At 41.7% G+C, this 22,310-nt stretch overlaps 1 protein-coding gene across 2 annotated transcripts in view; it reads left to right on the top strand.

Annotated features, from left to right (window-relative positions):
- Window positions 1-22,310, top strand: part of LOC120994467 (interferon-induced GTP-binding protein Mx1-like) — a 47,913-nt gene that overhangs the window by 12,265 nt on the left and 13,338 nt on the right. The window contains exons 2-9 of one of the 2 annotated variants that reach the window (XM_040423067.1): window positions 4,724-4,914; window positions 5,931-6,068; window positions 6,439-6,593; window positions 15,833-15,971; window positions 16,485-16,683; window positions 17,542-17,620; window positions 18,075-18,197; window positions 21,381-21,525. In XM_040423067.1, coding sequence (XP_040279001.1) covers window positions 4,724-4,914; window positions 5,931-6,068; window positions 6,439-6,593; window positions 15,833-15,971; window positions 16,485-16,683; window positions 17,542-17,620; window positions 18,075-18,197; window positions 21,381-21,525 — 1,169 coding nt within the window. Of the gene's footprint in view, window positions 1-4,720; window positions 4,915-5,930; window positions 6,069-6,438; window positions 6,594-15,832; window positions 15,972-16,484; window positions 16,684-17,541; window positions 17,621-18,074; window positions 18,198-21,380; window positions 21,526-22,310 lie in introns of both variants that reach the window. The other variant, XM_040423068.1, reaches the window with a different exon arrangement.

The following is a 22,310-nucleotide window of genomic DNA, read 5'->3' as shown; positions in this document are numbered from 1 at the left end:
TGCGGCTCAGGTGCGGACCCATTCACTTCAATGGGGCCGCAAAAGATGCGGACAGCACTCCGTGTGCTGTCCGCATCCGTTGCTCCGTTCCGTGGCCCCGCAAAAAAAAAAAAATAACATGTCCTATTCTTGTCCGTTTTGCGGACAAGAATAGGCATTTCTACAATTGTCCGCCAGTTCCGTTCCGCAAATTGCGGAAGGCACGCGGGGGGCTTCCGTTTTGTGCGGATCCGCAATTTGCGGACCGCAAAAAACGGAAGGGTCGTGTGCATGTAGCCTAAGAGACACATCTATTATACCATATGTGTAATAATGATCATAAGTTTGTTTGTTACTAGATATCAATCCAATTAACGATTTGTTAGACATCAGAAAAAACGCACCTGCCTTTTTAATGCGTTTTTCTATGCGTTTTTCATCTTGAGTGAATATTTCTTATTAGTAAATCAAATTAAAGATTAATAACATCAAAAAACATTGAAATTCATCAAAAAATATGTCTTTTAGCCTTTAAAAGACAACATACCCCATATATATCCTATCTACATATATATGTAATAGAACACGATATATGTATCATCCGAAGACCTCCCTTCCTCCGTCTTTTTATTCTCACTTTTATGCATAGATGCTCCCATGATTTCGGAGTGCTTTTCATATATTTTTACATATAAGGGGTACTTATTACTAGATATCATTCCAATCAACTGTCTGTTGGATATCAGGAAAAAACATATAAAGCGCAAATGTGTTTCCAATGCGTTTTTTCAATTTAAAACACACTTCCCACCACTAAACCATATTGGGCATTATTGACAATAAAAACATCCTAAAAAATTTATCTTTTAACTGGAAGGCTGTAAGAAGGTACAAGGAATCATCGTGGATGAAAGGTACGTGTCACCGAGGTTCCTGGCCTCGGTGGAGTAAGAGACGTTTTTATGAGTCAGCAGCATTTGCTGTTCGACACCTTGGTACTTAGCATGGCTGTAATAGCCTATCCGGAATGGCTCTTACTGGGAGTAGTCAAAGTGCTGGGTGGGTGACTACTCCCCACGTTCCAGGCTGGGTTTTGCCAGGCATAAAAACCAGCCAGCACTGCCAGGTGGAGAGGGTTTCCTCCGTCTGACAGTGGAGCTCAGGAGGTCTGTGTGCTGGGATCTGGGGCCTGTGCTGGGCTGGAGAGCGGAGACCCGTGTGTCAGGGGAACAGGCCGCCTAAAGCCTGTATTTGAACTTTCTGAGGCAGAACTGCCACCAAGGTGACTTTCGTTTTATTAAGTTGCCATTGGGTGTGAAGTAACACCAACACTGCAAAAGTGATGTTTTGTTTTTGGCATCATGTGTGAATAACACTGAAGTTTGAATTACGAACTTGTATTTTGCCTCTGGACTGTGCCCGCTTATCCTAACTACCAGAGCGAATCCCTACAGGGCCAACATGTCCTATATATATTCTTTCTAAGGCATATAGTGGAGCAACATATGTATTTTTTTTTATTCATTTCTTTCTCTTTTTTCCCTCACTATTATTTCATAGCAGTTCTGGAGCATGGATATTCCAAGGAGGAAGCATAACGCTCAGCATACAGGGAGTCTTCTTAAAGGGGTTCTCCTTGAATTAAGAAAATGAAAATACTTAAATATTACTTTATAATAAATATATTCCCAAATGCCTTTCATTATTTATAATGGCTCATGTTGTCTAGGGAGCAATCATCAGGGGAAACAAAATGGCCGCTGTCCTGTAATAAGAGCTGCTAGCAGCAAAAGAATAGCTCTCTGTGTATACTGTGGGGATTTGCTCTGGTAGTTAGGACTAGCGGATGCAGTATACAGGCAAAAGTACACAGTTCTTGAATCAAACAGCAGTGTTTATTCACACATTGGTGTATCACAAAACGCAGGTGGCTTGGTGTTTGTTCACACACAAGGAAAGTCCATAAACAATAAAAGTCACCTTTTCTCCTGGGTGTTCATTCACACCCTGTTAGCAGTTCAGCCTCATCAAGTCCATAGGCGGCCTGTTCGCCTTTAGAGGGGCCTGAGTCCTCCAGCCTGGCTGAAATTCCAGCACAGCCCTTAGTTCACAGCACACAGACTCCTGAGCTCCACCACACCTGGCAGTGCTGGCTGGTTTTTATGCCTGGCAAAACCCGGCCTGGAACATGGGGAGTAGTCACCCACCCAGCACTTTGACTACTCCCAGTAAGAGCCGTCCCGGATCAGCTATGACAGCCATGCTAAATCTTAAGGTGTCAGTTAGCAATAGCTGCTGCTGACACATAAAATACCGGCTCTTACTTCACCGAGGCCAGGAACCTCGGTGACACATACCTTCCATCCACGATGATTCCAGGTACCTTCTTACAATACATATATTCTTCTAAACATTAAATAACCAAAACCAATCAACAGATACTGCATATCAGTTCAATATATAAAATGAATGATTCATATACGGAATTAACAAAAATACTAATCATTGGGATCATTGACCAAACATAATCTTGAACATTGATTAAATATTCCAATCATGATCAACTAATACCACTAATATCAACTACTCTTTTTCACATCAGGAACTATATATTTTTTTATGTTTTATTTTTTTACTAATCATGTTTAAATAAGGATCCAAAGTCTACAATATCTCAATCATGAACTAAATGTTTACAAAAAGGAGAACATATATCTGATAGTCCATCATCTATTTATTTATGATAAATACGAATTTTTGCTATTAATGTGGACATATTTTTTTAACTTTGAAGTTTTTATTGTATTATGTATTTTGATTTGAGGGATATATTATTAAAGCATTGAACCTTGATGCAGTCCCAGATGGTAGAGTGCCTGTTGATACATGGTTATAATAATATTAGTCATGTGCATGCGCCGTTACTGTGAGTGGTGGCGCATGCATAAATATATTTCATAATGAATTTGAACCTGGTTTTATTAATGGTTGTGGCGCGCGCCACTAATTCAGGTTTGGATTCGTTATGAAATGTATCAATGCATGTGTCACGGCTCACAGTCTTGTGATAACGGTGGCCATCTTCAAACAGCCTCGTCTGAGCCAATACATTTTACAGCGTGTACAGACAGGGATTCAGTTATAGAGATGAACAAATCAGGTTCGCCCGAAGCAGGACAAACCCAATTCCCTCATCACTAGTTCTGATCCATAATACACATATAGTGCACAATCACATTAAAAATCTATCATGTCTGAACAGTGTGCGTGTGATTCATCAGACCAGGCTACCTTCTTTCATGTTCCAGTTCTGATGCTCACATGCCCATTTTAGGCACCTTTGCGGTGGAAAGGAGTCTGCAGGGTCAAGTTTACAATTTCTGGGGGCCCATGCAAAGTTGTACCTGGGGGGCCCCCGCTGCACTGCTAAACTCTGTCTCCTCACACTACTAAGCTCTGTCTCCTCACACTACTAAGCTCCGTCCTGTTGTACAGTTAAGCTCTGCCCCGTTGCACTACTAAGTTCTGCTCCCATCAGCCAGCTAAGCTCCACCCCTGAGGGCCTTCTGTCTCACTCCCAGCTTAGCAGTGCATTCTGGGGATTTCTGCTACTGCTCTATAGATGGTAAGGGCCACCTCACACTCCCAGGTCTTTATGCAACTAAACCGGCCTCACAGCCAGTATGTTTACCTTCTTTCATAGTCCAGGTCTGATGCTCACGGGCCCATTTTAGGCACTCTTGCAGTGGAAAGGGGTCTGCAGGGGCAGGTTTAGCATTTTTGGGGCCCAACAACAGTTATACCAGGGGGGCTGCCGCTGCCTGGCTAAGCTCTGTCTTCTCAAACTACTAAGCTCCATCCTTTTACACAGCTAAGCTCTGCCCCATTGCACTACTAAGTTCTGCCCCCATAAGCCAGCTAAGGCCCACCCCTGAGGGCCTGCTGAGTCTCACACCTAGCTTAGCAGTGCAGTCTGAGTATTTCCGCTACTGCCCTATAGGTGGTAAGGGCCACCTCACACCCCCATATCTCTATGCAGCTAAACAGGCCTCACAGGTAGTATGTTCACCCCTTTAGTCCTTTTTGTCTGCCAACAGCCCATGGCCAGCATGAGGCTGCCTGATATCTAGGGCCCCAAGCATTTGCTTGGTTTGCATGGGGGTAAAGTCTGCCACTGAGAACGGGCACACCTACCATCCTGCAACCGTGCAGCCTCAAACTGCAATGTCCTGTGTGTTCTGATGCCTTTCTATCACCACCAGCAGTAACTTTTCAATAAAGTTTTGCTACTGTAGCTTGTCTGTGGGATCAGACCAGATGGGCTACCTACCTTGAATGGGGCTGAGCTGCTCTGAGCTCTAAGTACTGCACTGTGGTTGGTAGGCAGTGAAGGAAATGTAGAGGGCTGCGGCCTCTTCAATCAGTTGATCAGCACGAGTGCCGAGTGTCTGATATTGGTGTACTAGATTAAAAGGATGCTCAGGATAGGGCATCAATATCAGATCGGTGGGGGTGTGACACCGGCACCACCACTGATATGCTGTTTCAGGCTGCCATGGTGCTGGAATCTGTACAGTGCCTTCTGCTTCCACTCGGTGCACTGTTGGTTCCCTGAGGATAGGTCACCAACATCTGTAGGCTGGAAAACCCCTTTAAGGACAAACCATGAATTCTGTAGCCCAAGAAAATCCTTTAAGGTAAATTTTATTGTACTGTACATTTTTCAAAATTGTTGTTCTTACAGAATGTCGAACTACTTATATAACACCTATGAGGAGAAGATCCGTCCATGTATTGACCTCATTGACTCGCTGAGGTCACTAGGGGTGGAGAAGGATCTGGCATTACCGGCGATCGCTGTGATTGGCGATCAAAGTTCTGGCAAAAGTTCTGTTTTGGAGGCTCTGTCTGGAATCGCTCTTCCCAGAGGCAGCGGTGAGCAAAGCAAATTAGTCCAGACATAGCAATGGTGACTACATGGACAATGAGTTCCACAGACTTGGCTTTATCATTGTTGGGCAGTGCCAGCACACAGCGCTATGGTACAACAAGGGGGAATAATCTGGTGGGATATCGGAGAAGGGGGTGAATTTTTTTAGAGGCACAGTATATATTTATAGATGTACTAGCATATATACTTGGCGCTGCCTAGGTATAAATCTGTCTATATAGATACCGGTATTTTCACACAAACGTTATTGTGTTTGGCCCAATTAGAGAGGAAAAAAGAGCATCTGCCATATTTTGAATAATTTATTAGTTTTTTTTAAAGGCTTCTATACACATTAGTGTATTTTTGGCAGAACCCACCATTCTCTGCGGGTTCGGTGAACAGTTTAATGTCTATAGGGAGCTCCTGACTCTCCCCCAACAGATGATGCCGGGGGAGAGGAGGATCGGGTGAAATTATTTTTTTCCACTTATCATTTTGTTCTCATAGGAGTATGCAAAGAGGAATATCCCAAGAAACAGAAACCATCTCGCCAGCGCCACCTATTGGAAGTGGCTTCTATGAGTCAAGATCTGACTGTTTAACAAACCTTGGGATTTGACAAGGGAATGTCATGCCAGGCCAGATATCTATCCGTAGACAGCTATTTTGGGGTGCTTGTCCCTCATCAGTACAGAGTTGGATTCTGGCTGGCTCAGTGCAATGCACTAGAAACAGCCTAGTCAATATCTGACTAAGTCTGCCATTCATTGTGCAAATAAAACTCTCATAAAAATCTACACGGTCCCAGGTGGTCTTGGACAGTGAAGGTGGCAATAGTAATGTCCCTGATGACCTAGGGCATGCTATACTATCAGGTTGCTCTTTGGGGTCCAGTCCTTGAGGTCCCAAGGAAACTTGGGCTCTGGGCAGTTGCCTAGTTTGTCATCCCTTAAGCCCAGCCCTGAGGTTCAGTTGAGTTCCAAACTTCTGACTTTCGGACCACCCTCTTGCTTTGCAGGTATTGTCACTCGGTGTCCACTGGAGCTGAAACTTATCAAAGATTTAAAGGATTCCCATTGGAGGGGAAAAATCAGTTATGAATCCATCAGTATAGAGCTGAATGATCCCATGGAAGTGGAGGAGGAGATCATGAAAGGTGAGCAACAAGAATTATTATGTCCCCCTGCTGATCATCCTGGCATGTGGGTGGAGTGACTTGCCCCATTGTGGGCCTGGTTATTGTCACCATTCATGTTTCATCAAGTAATCTATGTTCATCCTGATGAATACTCTTCAGAGGCAACTGGTGGCCACCTTTTGTAGACTAGGAGTGAAGGTGCTAATGGTGGGCATCAGTACACATCACCAGGCCTTCCCCAGTACAATGAATAATATGAAAAGTCTTCAGTAAAATGTGCAGATCCAGTGCTATCATCTGCATTCAGGTGGTACCTACTATGTTAAAAAAAAAAACACCTGTTACTATTATCCTTAAAGGTTCTGACATCATTCTTTCTAATTTTTAGCTCAGGATTTAATGGCCGGAACAAACCTGGGGATCAGTTCTGAGCTTATAAGTCTTGAGGTGGTCTCTCCTGAGGTTCCTGACCTGACTATCATCGATCTCCCTGGCATTGCTAGAGTTCCTGTAGGGAACCAACCAGATGACATTGGAGACCAGGTAAGGCTTCACATCCCAGACACCAGCCAAAATTGATTAAAAGGTCTTAAATATCAATTCTGTAATTTACTGTGTGCTCAAATAACTGATGTGAGAGATACATACAGATCCTCAACCACAGAGTAACTATACAGATACTCTGTAAAAGTATATGTTGTTTTTGATTTGGAATTGATCAAATATATGAAAATAGGTATAAAAAGAACTGTAGAGGTTTTTTGAGCTCGTTTGGTCTCCAACCCCTAAGAGATGCTAGGTACTGACCTCAAGTGGCTGCCCTTACCACGTCTTTAGGGTTTGACAGCAATTTTTTGTGCTATGCACCCCTACTTGTTCCAGTACCCTCTTTCTGCCTCCTACTGGTGGGTGGACCTCATTGCTCTAGTGATTATTGCATGGGGAAAACCTTTTCGGTCAGGTGATCTCGTTAAACTAGGAGTCTGTAAGTTGCCATGTCTTGGAATCTACCCCTAGCCAAGTCTTCAAGTCTGCCCATGTACTGACCCCTGACTTGTTCTGGACTCTGCCAATTGGCCCACTTCTTGGATTTATCACCATATGTTCGTCTCTTCGTATTGACCCCTACCTTGTGCAGTGGCCCAGTGGATAACTGCAAAGGTTAATTTAATGCTACCGAGTTAACTGTTGTGATTTGTTGTTGATGCACTTATTTATTTTATGCTATATGTATCCCACATGGCTACATATGGACAACCTATAGTTAGGTGTCAGCTTTTTAGTGCAGTTGCCTTGGTGATGGGCTAGTGCTGCCCCCTGGTTAGTGAGTCTAAGCTGAGTAGGATTGGAGGAAGGACGTGTACGTTTGAGTTCCTAAAGAACATGGCCTAATCCATGGAACCTTCATCCTTAAGACTAAAAGCTGCCAGGAAAAGCAACTGAACTGAGAAAGAGAACGCCTGAAATCCATACAGGTCATATGCAACCAAGGCCGTGCCTGAAACAGACAGTAAAGTACTGCAAGTTTATGTCACTAGGGTATTTTGCTTTGGCGCCCACCACATCTTGAGATGGACTGGCCATCCAATCTTAGATCTGAACCCCTCAGCTCAGGAATTGCAGTAAGATCAAAAGGGGTTGGTCACTTTCTGGCTACTTTTGACCAATGTGTATGTAAGATGACTACATGACACTAATATAGCCTTTGTTGATAAATAAAAATCACAGAAAAGAGATAAAAATCACGATATGATAAATAAATATGTGGATGTCCCTGGCTACATTTATGAAAAACATCACAGAAAAAAATAATAATAATGCACTAACAAAATAGATGCAAGCATTATATATGGACTAAGTCCTCATTCTGATACAGTCCTGATCAAAAGTTTAAGACCACTTGAAAAACTGCAAAAAATCATATTTTACATTGTTGAATCTTAACAAGGTTCCAAGTAGAGCTTCAACATGCAACAAGAAGAAATGAGAGTGAGACAAAACATTTTTTGAGCATTCAATTAATTGAAAATAACGATTAAACTGAAACGGGCTGTTTTTCAGCTGATCCAAATTTTAGGACCACATGCCTTTAAAAGGCCAAATCTGTGCAAAGATGTGGATTCATTGTCCTTCTCTGTCAGGTAGTCACACGTTGTGATGGCAAAGGCAAAAAAACTCTCCTTTTTTGAACGTGGTCGGGTTGTTGAACTGCATAAGCAGGGTCTCTCACAGCACGCCATCACTGCTGAGGTGGGACGCAGTAAGACAGTCATTTGGAATTTCTTAAATGATCCTAAGGGTTATGGAACAAAAAAGTCAAGTGGAAGACCCAAAAAAATTTCATCAGCACTGAGCCGGAGGATCCAATTGGCTGTCCGTCAAGACACTGGACGATCCTCGACCCAAATTAAGGCCCTTACTGGTGCTGACTGCAGCCCCATAACCATCAGACGGCATCTGAGACTAAAGGGCTTCAAAAACAAAAAACGTCTTCAAAGACCTCGTCTCCTTGAACACCACAGAACTGCTTGTTTGGACTTTGCAAGAGAGCACCAAACATGGGACATTCAAAGGTGAAGAAAGTTTTATTCTCTGATGAGAATTTTTTTTAACCTTGATGGTCCTGATGGTTTCCAACGTTACTGGCATGAGAAGCAGATCCCACATGAGATGTTTTCTACGCGCCACAGTGGAGGGGGCGCCATAATGGTTTGGGGTGCTTTTTCCTTCAGTGGAACAATGGAGCTTCAGGAAGTGTAGGGGCGTCAAACGGCCGCTGGCTATGTCCAGATGTTGCAGAGAGCATTCCTCATGACTGAGGGCCCTCGTCTGTGTGGTAACGACTGGGTTTTTCAACAGGACAACGCTACAGTACACAATGCCCGCAGGACAAGGGACTTCTTCCAGGAGAATAACATCACTCTTTTGGCCCATCCTGCGTGTTCCCCTGATCTAAATCTAATTGAGAACCTTTGGGGATGAATGGCAAGGGAAGTTTACAAAAATGGACAACAGTTCCAGACAGTAGATGGCCTTCGTGCGGCTGTCTTCACCACTTGGAGAAATGTTCCCACTCACCTCATGGAAACGCTTGCATCAAGCATGCCGAAACGAATTTTGGAAGTGATAAACAATAACGGCGGAGCACTCATTACTGAGTTCATGTTTGGAAGTTGGATTTCTGTTTTGGGGGGGTTTAGTTTTTTTTTGGAGGTGTGGTCTTAAACTTTTGATCAGCTGAAAAACAGCCTGTTTCAGTTTATTCGTTGTTTTCATTAATCTGAATGCTCAAAAAATGTTTTGTCGCACTCCCACTTCTTCTTGTTGCATGTTGAAGCTCTACTTGGAATCTTGTTAAGATCCAGCCATGCTAAATATGATTTTTTGCCATTTTTCAAGTGGTCTTAACCACTTCCCATCTGGGCCCTTTGCCCCCTTCCTGACCAGGCCTAATTTTGCAAAACTGACATATCTCACTTTATGTGGTAATAACTTTGGAACGCCTTTATTTATCCAAGTCATTCAGAGATTGTTTTCTCGTGACACATTGTACTTCATGATAGTCATAAATTTGAGTCAAAATATTTCACCTTTATTTATGAAAAAATCCCAAATTTACCCAAAAATTTGAAAAATTCGCAATTTTCTAAATTTCAATTTCTCTGCTTTTAAAACAGAAAGTGATACCTCATAAAATATTTATTATTTAACATTCCCCATATGTCTACTTTATGTTGGCATCATTTTGGAAATGTCATTTTATTTTTTTAGGACGTTAGAAGGCTTAGAAGTTTAGAAGCAATTCTTCAAATTTTTAAGAAAATTGCCAAAACCCACTTTATAAGGACCAGTTCAGGTCTGAAGTCACTTTGTGGGGCCTACATAGTGGATACCCCCATAAATGACCCCATTGTAGAAACTACACCCCTCAAGGTATTCAAAACCGATTTTACAAACTTTGTTAACCCTTTAGGCGTTCCACAAGAATTAAAGGAAAATGGAGATCAAATTTTAAAATTTCACTTTTTTGGCAGATTTTCCATTTGAATCAATTTTTTTCTTTAACACATCGATGGTTAACAGCCAAACAAAACTCAATATTTATTACCCAGATTCTGCGGTTTACAGAAACACCCCACATGTGGTCATAAACTGCTGTATGGGCACACGGCAGGGCGCAGAAGGAAAGGAACTCCACATGGTTTTTAGATGCCATGTCCCATTTGAAGCCCCCTGATGCACCCTTACAGTAGAAACTCCCAAGAAGTGACCCCATTTTGGAAACTAGGGGATAAGGTGCCAGTTTTATTAGTACTATTTTTGGGTACATATGATTTTTTGATCATTCATTATAACACTTTATGGGGCAAGGTGACCAAAAAATTGGTTGTTTTAGCACAGTTTCTATTTATTTATTTTTACAGCGTTCACCTGAGGGGTTCAGTCAAGTGACATTTTTATAGAGCAGATTGTTACGGACGTGGCGATACCTAATATGTATACTTTTTCTCATTTATTAAAGTTTTACACAATAATAGCATTTTTGAAAACCAAAAAATTAGGTTTTAATGTGTCCATGTTCTGAGAGCTATAGTTTTTTTATTTTTTGAGAGATTTTCTTATGTAGGGGCTCATTTTTTGCGGGATGAGGTGACGGTTTTATTGGTACCATTTTGAGGGACATACGCATTTTTGATCACTTGGTGTTGCACATTTTGTGATGCAAGGTGACAAAAATTGCTTGTTTTGACACCGTTTTTTTTTTTTTTTTTTTACGGTGTTCACCCGAGGGGTTAGGTCATGTGATATTTTTATAGAGCTGGTTTTTACGGACGCGGCAATACCTAATATGTATACTTTTTTTTATTTGTTTCACTTTAACACAATAATAGCATTTTTGAAAACCAAAAAATTAGGTTTTAATGTGTCCATGTTCTGAGAGCTATAGTTTTTTTATTTTTTGAGAGATTTTCTTATGTAGGGGCTCATTTTTTGCGGGATGAGGTGACGGTTTTATTGGTACCATTTTGAGGGACATACGCATTTTTGATCACTTGGTGTTGCACATTTTGTGATGCAAGGTGACAAAAATTGCTTGTTTTGACACCGTTTTTTTTTTTTTTTTTTTACGGTGTTCACCCGAGGGGTTAGGTCATGTGATATTTTTATAGAGCTGGTTTTTACGGACGCGGCAATACCTAATATGTATACTTTTTTTTATTTGTTTCACTTTAACACAATAATAGCATTTTTGAAAACCAAAAAATTAGGTTTTAATGTGTCCATGTTCTGAGAGCTATAGTTTTTTTATTTTTTGAGAGATTTTCTTATGTAGGGGCTCATTTTTTGCGGGATGAGGTGACGGTTTTATTGGTACCATTTTGAGGGACATACGCGTTTTTGATCACTTGGTGTTGCACATTTTGTGATGCAAGGTGACAAAAATTGCTTGTTTTGACACCGTTTTTTTTTTTTTTTTTTTTTACGGTGTTCACCCGAGGGGTTAGGTCATGTGATATTTTTATAGAGCTGGTTTTTACGGACGCGGCAATACCTAATATGTATACTTTTTTTTATTTGTTTCACTTTAACACAATAATAGCATTTTTGAAACCAAAAAAATGATGTTTTAGTGTCTCCATGTTCTAAGAGCTATAGTTTTTTTATTTTTTGAGAGATTTTCTTATGTAGGGGCTCATTTTTTGCGGGATGAGGTGACGGTTTTATTGGTACCATTTTGTGGGACATACGCGTTTTTGATCACTTGGTGTTGCACCTTTTGTGATGCAAGGTGACAAAAATTGCTTGTTTTGACACCGTTTTTTTTATTTATTTTTTACGGTGTTCACCCGAGGGGTTAGGTCATGTGATATTTTTATAAAGGCTGGTTTTTACGGACGCGGCAATACTAAATATGTCTATTTTATTTTATTTTTTCTATTTTTAATTTTTTTTTTATTCCTTACTTGGGATTTTTTTTTTTTTTACATGTGAAACTTTTTTTTATTTTATTTTTTCAACCCTTTATTTTATTTTTATTTTATTTTACACTTTTCGTCCCCCATAAGGTCATACAAGACCTCTGGGGGACATTTACTTCACTTTTTATTTTTTTTTACACTGTTGATTTCTCCTGTAACTGGGGCTGAGATAGTAGCCCCAGTTACAGGACAAATACACCCCCAGAGAGGCTGTACAGCAGCAATCCTGCGCTGTACAGCCTCAGAGCAGGGCTGATCGAGGTCTCTGAGAGACCTCACACAGCCCCTGCACTCTCCGGTCCCGGCGGTCACATGACCGCCGGGCCGGAACAGGAAGCGCACAGCGCTTCCTGCTCTGCAGACACAGCGCTCGGTGAGCGCTGTGTCTGCAGCGATCGTGAAGGCAGGGACACCTGGGCACTGTCCCTGCCTCCTCTCTGGGTTGCCCTGCTGTCACTGACAGCGGGCAACCCGATCAGCAGCTGCACGATTAGCGTGCAGCTGCTATTTCTGACAGGACGTTTTAAAACGTGCTGTCAGAAATAGACGTCCACCCATAGGACGTTTATATCCTATGGGCGGACGTGAGGCGGTTAAACCTTTGATCAGGACTGTATAATAAAATCTGAGACTCTTAGCCAATATATTTTGATCAAAACACATCTGTGCCCATCTACCCCCACCAAGGTGGTCTCAGGTCAGGCAGGTCCTACGCTAAACCTACCTATGCCATTGGGCATCTATGCTCAGGAGAGCAGACTCTGCACATAGAGTGTGTTGCTCCTAGTCACCTCTGTGTGCATCCTGCAACCGATGAGAGGAGGAGCAAGCACAGCTATATGTGCCACCTAAACAAGGCGGTCTGTTTGATAGGAAGGGCAAAAGTGAACAAGAATGCTACTCCCAAGACAAAATAGGAGCACATTCACACTTGAAGGTGCCACTCCCTCAAGCATATACTACAAAATAAACAAAAATCACAGAAAAGAGATAAAAAAAGATTTAAAAAAACATTTGTTGATATTCTGTGCTGTTTGCTTTATTTCATAAATCATGTTCCCTTGATGTGCTGTTCACACAGAAGACCTGTCCATAAGATGGCCGCTGATGGAGGGTCTTGTGACCAGGCAAAAATAACTCCAGACACATCACTTAGCCTTCTCCATTCAAATATACCACATCTGCCATCTGCACTTGCAATGTTGAGAATTTAGTGCAAGTGTAGTGTATTTGAATGGAGAAGACTGAATGATTTGCCTGGACACATGACCCGCCATCAGCAGCCATTTTATGGACAGGACCTCTGTGTGGACAGTGCAAAGGACTTGGCCAGCAAAGGAGAATTCATTATGAAAAGACAACTACCATCATTGCTGCCTATACACAGCTATTGGAAAAAGACTGCTCTGTATTATACCAGTTTGGAACTGTGCTTATTGCTGCGATATGTAGTAAAACTTCTATCATCTATTCAATAAAGAGAGACTTTATTTATTGTTATCAAACAGCCCTGGTCATTGACTCCACCATCATCTGTCCGCCGTCCCTGAATCTGCTCTCCTGCCTTGCACCCTGCTAAATGTTCACCATCAAGGGAACCTCAACTACCACCAGGCAGAGGCTCCCAAATGGCCCAGGGTGTGCCCCAAGAGAAGAAAGGTTGCATCCTCCATTCACTGCACGACCCTAGGGAGTGAGGACAGACACAGTGAACTACCACCACTCCTATCAGTGCCAAAAATACCACTCCCCTCCTCCTGCGGGTCTTTGCACTTGGACTTCTGCCTCTGCCTCGCGTCCTGGTGGAGCCAGGAGTGGTAGTGGCCCTGATGAGGTGTTGTGTCACAGTGTTGCTCCCTGGAGATCAGTGAAGTGGAAATTTTGTATTCAAGAATAAGGACAAAATTACCTGTATAAAAGTCTCTTTTACTAAATGCAACTTAGAACTTCAGGTACCTTCAATAGCATCTGATTTCAAGTGCAATTTTCTGGCACCAGTTAAGAATATGGAGATAGGTTGGATGGCTGCAGTTTAGCACTAGTACTGTACTGCCTAGTAGCATTCTGGGTGATGGGTGTGTTAGCCGTAGTCCCTCACCTTGCAACAGTGTTTTTTAATGCTGGTTGTAGCTGTTTATTTTGCTGTCTGTCTTCTCAAGGCTTTACTTAATGACTTGTCTTGCTTCTCTCTATGGAGAATCCGTCTTAGGAGCTGGAGCTCTGCGGTGTGCTTTCTCTCTCTTCTGTAGTTACACAGGAACCCCTCTCCCCCATTCAGGCAGGAAGCAGGACTAGCCCACTCCTACCAAGAGGGGAGAAGCATGGTCATTGCCCAGTTCGTAACCACCCTTTGCCAACAATAAACCTACTGGTAGATATGACCAAGCATAAACAATATAATGAAACTATTTACAATATTGTAGTACCCCCAGGTCTGCCTTGCCCTCTGGATTTGTCATCCCTTGAATGCTTCATGACTACCTTTCTGTGCCTCATTACTGATGCATTTTCCGATCAACTACTAAACTCATGGCCTATAGATACCAACGGTTAAGTCCAAAATTCCTTGTAGAGGGTTCCTGGTAAAAACCAAGGTGATCTCTTAGTCTCCACAAATCTCTATAGTCCTTGTCAACTGGTTTCAGTGCAATATACCACTGTTTCTAGGTTATCCAGTCTATTTCTATGATGAAAGCTTTTGTTTTCTGTCCGGTACCAGCTCTGGTTCATGGAATCGCATATCTGGACCTTTTGCTGCACTGTATACAGATGGCGTATTATATTTTTATGACTCGCATAGTAAATGGAAAAAAAAATAGACTGATGTGACATGTCTTGGTGAAAGTATCACTAGACCTTGATGTCAAATTTGTAGCAATATCAGGTAATTTATAGTGGTCATGTCCACTTAAAGGGCTTCTGTCACCCCCCAAAACTCATTTTTAATTTTTGGGCATACTAAAATCCTTATTGTACGACTATTCCCTATATAGGGCTCTTACCTTGTTCTGTGGCTTCGTTTCATAAAAAAAAAAATTGAGCTTTTAAAATATGCAAATGACTTCACTACCAGCAAGTAGGGCGTCTACTTGCTGGTAGCCGCTGCATACTCCTTTTAAAAAAACGCCCCCTCCTCCAGTTGATTGACAGAGCCAGCGAGCGCTCTCCTCCTCCGGCTGGCCCTGTCTGCAATTCAAATCCCGCGCCTGCACCTTACGTGTCTTCATTCGGCGCAGGCGCTCTGAGAGAAGGACGCTCGCTTCCTCAGCACTTCCATGAAGTCTTCTCTTTCGGGTTTAGAGGTGACATCATCGGCGCAGGCCCACTGAGGGAGTGCTGAGGAAGCGAGCGTCCTTCTCTCAGAGAGCCTGCGCCGAATGAAGACACGTAAGGAGCAGGCGCGGGATTTAAAATGCTGACAGGGCCAGCCAGAGGAGGAGAGTTCTCGCTGGCCCTGTCAATCAACTGGAGGAGGGGCGTTTTTAAAAAAAGGAGGATGCAGCGGCTACCAGCAAGTAGACGCCCTACTTGCTGGTAGTGAAGTCATTTGCATCTTTTAAAAGCTCGATTTCTTTATGAAACGAAGCCACAGAACAAGGTAAGAACCCTATATAGGGAATAGTCGTCCAATAAGGATTTTAATATGCCCAAAAATTTAAAATGAGTTTTGGGGGGGGGGGGGGGGGGTGACAGAAGCCCTTTAAGGGGATCTGAAGCTGCTGAGTCTCATACATCAAAATTTTAAATGAATATGTTTCGTAGATACATCTGGGAATTTAACCATAAGCGATCTAATTCCAGATCAAAAGGCTGATTAGGAAGTATATCGAGAAGCAAGAAACAATCTGTTTGGTTGTGGTGCCCTGTAACGCTGACATTGCCACAACAGAAGCCCTCAAGATGGCACAAGAGGTGGACCCTAGTGGGGAGAGAACTTTGGGTGAGTTTCTTTGCTTCCACTGAGAGGTTTCAAGATTGTATACTAGATGGACAGGCCATGTGGGCTTCCTTTGGAGATCACAGCCCAAGCTCAGGTTGTCCCCATCTTTTTTCTACTGGTGTTATTAACCAGTGCAGAACTCCCTTTATACACAGCCATTGGAAAACACGGGATGAGGATCACAACACTATTTGATTATAGAATGGATAGGTATGGAGGGTGACAAAGAGTTAAGCCAACCTGGCCTGTGATGGTAGTCATACAATGAAATAAACCAGCACCAGTAAAGAAATCCAATTTGATTTTGAGAATCCACCCAGGTTCTTCTGTTTTACACATCAGATTATCATGGGCAACTACACAATATCCATATTTTATGATGGTCCAGCCACATTTATGGTCAGAGCAAGGGACTTGATATCATCAAAGAAGTTTTAGATATTTCAGGATCAGTGGTCTTCAGAGACAATCTAGAAGGTAATTTTATTTTCTTTTTCTTTTTTGTAACCAAAGGAATCCTAACTAAGCCTGACTTAGTTGACAAGGGAACTGAGGAAGACATTTTGAATGTGGTCAACAATAATGTAATCCACCTGAAGAAAGGCTACATGATTGTGAAATGTCGGGGACAGCAGGACATCCAGGATAGGCTGTCACTGAAAGAAGCCATTAAGAAGGAGGAGAACTTTTTTAAAGACCATGCATTTTTCAGGTGAGGCAATAACAAAGAGGGTAAATTACCAATAATTACAAGAAAGCCCCTTGTTCACACAGAGTTTTTGGAGGAGGTTTGAGGTGGATTTTCCTGTAAGTTTATCAACTGTATCAAAAGTGGATCCAGCAGGAAGAAGTATAAGTCCTTCCTTTTTATTTCTGATTTCAGTCTTACCTACCCTAAAGCAGTTCTCCTTTATTAAGCATGGGCCACATAACACAAAGATGGACAGCTAAACAGTGCAGTATTTAACAGAATGCAAATAAAACAAATGGGATGCCTAAGTGATTGACCACATAGCATGGTCATGTGGCGCTTACAACGTGACCGCTATATGATTGAGTACTGCACAGCCGTATTATCACCTACACAGCTCAAAGAGCAACCACACAGAGAGCAATTCTCATTAATTATTCTTTATTGGATATCCAACACATTAGATGGTATATCAATTAAAACATATACAAAGACAGCACATACTGGGAACACAACGGTGTTATAATAAATGTATAAAAACAGAGTAAGCTCCAAACCAATAAGGGACTAGTATCCCCCCATACACAATAAAACAGTATCAACTTGGTGGGGCGCATATGGCGATAATAGCATCCAGAGCATACATAAACAAACACTCCAAAACATTTAAGGGAGTGTAAGCCTGGGTGCCGCCCTCACCAGGCATGGACTGCAAGGGAAGAGGGGGGGGAAACACAGTTTAAAGTGCAAGTGCAATGAATACCTACTGACCCTGGTCTGAAACAGCCGCCCGACGATCGTTTCGCAAAATGCTTCCTCTTGGGGCCCCAAGTTTCAAATTCAATATGCCTGGTTATGTACTTATTTCGATCAATGCAGAGACCTTGTGCTTGAGGAGAAAGCGACCATCCCATATCTAGCTCAACGACTCACATCGGAACTCGTGGATCACATTAATGTAAGTCAACTTAACATATCATGAGGATGTCTTCAGCAATAGACTATGTTCTAGCAAAATCCCCTCCATAATGGTGCTCTTGGAGAGGTAACACCTGTCCTTGATCATGTGATTATTTTTTTTACTATGATCTGCTTTTATTTTTCTTCTTAGGCTGATGGTGTGGTTCATAAACTATTTAAGGGGTCATGAAAAAAACAACAAAAAATTGCCACAGCATGCACTGTGCCCCACAATTTTTCCATAATACAGGGGGAGGTTGGCTGTATGTAGGCTGACGGGAATTTTTTTTATCCAACTCCTGTATGAGCTGGTATTCCAGTCCTTAAAATCTTCTTACTGCCTTTGAGGATCTGCTAATTATCAGCAGAAGCTGAAAAACATAAAGGGGACAGCTGTTGGCTTCACAGTCATACTGGCACCTTCATTTTATGCAGTTTTCTTTCATTGACAGAAATCACTTCCTGCACTGGAGGATCAGATAAAAAACAAACTTCAGATCACAAAAGATGAGCTGGAAAAGTGTGGAAGAGGTGTCCCAGAGGATGAGAGCGAGAGACTGGCCTTTCTGGTGGAGGTAAATGATTATAGGGGTTAATAATTGCTTAATGAATATAGTATAATGAACAGTTCTCAGGTAATGTGCACTTCAAAATTTCAGCCTCTGTATGATTTTTTTTAAAATTGAATTTGACAATTTGAGACTAAATAGGCTTAAAAAGGCTAAGTGATAAAAATATTTACTAAGTGTGATTAAATATAAGGTAAAACAGACAAAATCGCATACAGAATAAATAAAAATCAATCACCTACCCAATACAATGGGGGGAATTCCCATCACCATGCCATAGCACATGGCCAACGCTCCATGGTGATAACAGAGAGAGAGAGACTTACAACATCCTACCTGGATGATGTTATCAGCGGAGCTCTGTTATTTTTCTTTGTGCACAAAGGTTTATGCATTTCATCCCCTCCTTCTAGAGATGTTCAGTATGCAGTATGCACGTCTCTGAGATAATCACTCAGGAATGCAGCCTTCTCAATATAATGGAGGTTTTAGTAAACGTTATCTAACTATCCCTAACTCACTACATTACAATAAATATCATTACAAAGAATATTTAATGATATAATTAAAGGGGACAGAAGCAATCTGTACTTAATTAAATATGTAAAATACCCTTACAACAAAGATATATATATATATATATATATATATATATATATATATATACACACAGTTGCAAGAAAAAGTATGTGAACCCTTTGGAATAATATGGATTTCTGCACAAATTGGTCATAAAATGTGATCTGATCTTCATCTAAGTCACAACAATAGACAATCACAGTCTGCTTAAACTAATAACACACAAATAATTAAATGTTACCATGTTTTTATTAAACACACCATGGAAATATTCACAGTGCAGGTGGAAAAAGTATGTGAACCCCTAGACTAATGACATATCCAAGAGCTAATTGGAGTGAGGTGTCAGCCAACTGGAGTCCAATCAATGAGATGAGATTGGAGGTGTTGGTTACAGCTGCCCTGCCCTATAAAAAAACACACCAGTTCTGGGTTTGCTTTTCACAAGAAGCATTGCCTAATGTGAATGATGCCTCGCACAAAAGAGCTCTCAGAAGACCAACGATTAAGAATTGTTGACTTGCATAAAGCTGGAAAGGGTTATAAAAGTATCTCCAAAATCCTTGCTGTTCATCAGTCCACGGTAAGACAAATTGTCTATAAATGGAGAAAGTTCAGCACTGCTGCTACTCTCCCTAGGAGTGGCCGTCCTGTAAAGATGACTGCAAGAGCACAGCGCAGACTGCTCAATGAGGTGAAGAAGAACCCTAGAGTGTCAGCTAAAGACTTACAGAAGTCTCTGGCATATGCTAACATCCCTGTTAGCGAATCTACGATACGTAAAATACTAAACAAGAATGGATTTCATGGGAGGATACCACAGAGGAAGCCACTGCTGTCCCAAAAAAACATTGCTGCACGTTTACAGTTTGCACAAGAGCACCTGGATGTTCCACAGCAGTACTGGCAAAATATTCTGTGGACAGATGAGACCAAAATTGAGTTGTTTGGAAGAAACACACAACAATATGTGTGGAGAAAAAGAGGCAAAGCAAACCAACATCAAAACCTCATCCCAACTGTGAAGTATGGTGGTGGGGGCATCATGGTTTGGGGCTGCTTTGCTGTGTCAGGTCCTGGACAGATTGCTATCATCGAAGGAAAAATGAATTCCCAAGTTTATCAAGACATTTTGCAGGAGAACTTAAGGCCATCTGTCCACCAGCTGAAGCTCAACAGAAGATGGGTGTTGCCACAGGACAACGACCTAAAGCATAGAAGTAAATCAACAACAGAATGGCTTAAACAGAAGAAAATACGCCTTCTGGAGTGGCCCAGTCAGAGTTCTGACCTCAACCTGATGGAGATGCTATGGCATGACCTCAAGAAAGCGATTCACACCAGACATCCCGAGAATATTGCTGAACTGAAACAGTTCTGTAAAGAGGAATGGTCAAGAATTACTCCTGACCGTTGTGCACGTCTGATCTGCAACTACAGGAAACGTTTGGTTGAAGTTATTGCTGCCAAAGGAGGTTCAACCAGTTATTAAATCCAAGGGTTCACATATTTTCTCCACTTGCACTGTGAATGTTTACATGGTGTGTTCAATAAAAACATGGAAACATTTAATTCTTTGTGTGTTATTAGTTTAAGCAGACTGTGATTGTCTATTGTTGTGACTTAGATGAAGATCAGATCACATTTTATGACCAATTTGTGCAGAAATCCATATCATTCCAAAGGGTTCACATACTTTTTCTTGCAACTGTATATATACTGGGAAGGGATCCCAAGATACACCTCCGATGGAAGACTACAACATATATATTGTATAGGCGTACAGTGGAATATGTCACCCATTCCATTTTACAAGCATATATACCGTTCTATAAAATAGCATAGGCATAATAAAGGGATCCCAATGTACACCGGCAGGGTACTGTTTTTGCCTCTGTTGGGTAAATGGATACACTTGGATTTTATATCTTTCCTTTAATGTTCATGCCAAGCATAGATCCATAATATGATGTGAACAGTGTCATACATACCTTTCATTTTATTTAATTTTTTTAGAATTTAAAAGGGTTATTCCAGCCTGTACCAAATATGGGTCTTTCAGCTAACCTGTGGATCGTAGACACTTTGAGCAGCACTCATCCTTCTGTTGTTCCACCGATTCCACAATCTAGACAAGGATAACGTGACCACCCGACTGGCAGCAGGCACTTCCTCTAAAGTCAAAACAAGATGTGCTCATCTTACTTCCTGTTTAACTGCATAATGTAGAGGAAGAGCCTGCAGCCAATCGGGTGGTCATGTTATCCAAGACGGCGAAGAAACGGGAGTGCAAGTGATACACAAAGTGTCTTCTCTCCCTGATTGAGCCATTTTACAGTTCTGGAGAACCCCTTGAAATGTGAGCTTACTTGTGCCACAAGGTGGGCCTAGGGATTTAAAGGTAGCGGCAGACATCAGCACCTCACTGCATTTTGTACCATGGCTGGAGATGCCAAGCTCTGCTTATGTTTACCATGCTTGGTCTGTGGGGCAGCAAATGTACAGGACTATGCCTTAGCTGCTTTGTATGAATCCATCCCAAGTAGACAAGGTCCCCAATACCTGTCTTTCTTCAGCTTTATTTATACATATTATCTTATACCATGACAGAAAATTCAGCAATTCAACCTGGACATTGCCTACGTTATACAAGGAGAGGAATTTGTGTCACTTACAAAGACCCCCAAACTTGTTTCCAGAGTTCGGATGTGCTTCAATACTTGGCAGAACGAGTTGGATAAGTGCATCATGAGGTGTAAGTTATGACACTTGGTTAATTCTACTGAAATGTTGGTGGCATTTTTAAAACATCCTTATAGACGTATCCAATTGGGTTCATCTAAGATCCTCCACAAAGTAAGAATGCCTTCAAAAAAGCAACAAAATGGAAAGTGAATGAACAAATGAGAAATCTAAATCCAATCAATATTTGGCTTCAGCATCAGTTCTTCTAGGTACACGTGCACACAGTTTTTAAAGGAACTCGGAAGGGATGTTGTTTCAAACATCTTAGGCTACTTTGACACTCGCGTTTTGTGCGGATCCATCATGGAAGGGTCCGTTCAGATAATACAACCGTCTGCATCCGTTCAGAACGGATCCGTTTGTATTATCTTTAAAATAGCCAAGAAGGATCCATCTTGAACACCATTGAAAGTCAATGGAGGACGGATCAGTTTTCTATTGTGCCAGATTGTGTCATAGAAAACGTTTGGCTCAGTTTCATCAGACGGACACCAAAACGCTGCAAGTAGTGTTTTGGTGTCCGTCTCCAAAGCGGAATGGAGACGCAACGGAGGCAAACTGATGCATTCTGAGCGGATCCTTTTCTATTCAGAATGCATTAGAATGCAAACTGATCCGTTTTGGACCGCTTGTGAGAGCCCTGAATGGATCTCACAAACGGAAAGCCAAAACGCCAGTGTGAAAGTAGACTTAGAGAATTAATTATAGATCTTCTGTGGATGTAGGCTTGTTCAAATCCTTCCGTTTCTTCATTTAATCCCAGAAAGACTCAAGTGAGATCAGGACTTTGTAGAG

This window comes from Bufo bufo, chromosome 3 (assembly GCF_905171765.1).
Source record: "Bufo bufo chromosome 3, aBufBuf1.1, whole genome shotgun sequence".
Taxonomy (NCBI): Eukaryota; Metazoa; Chordata; class Amphibia; order Anura; family Bufonidae; genus Bufo; species Bufo bufo.
This window is presented reverse-complemented; position numbering and strand designations above follow the sequence as displayed.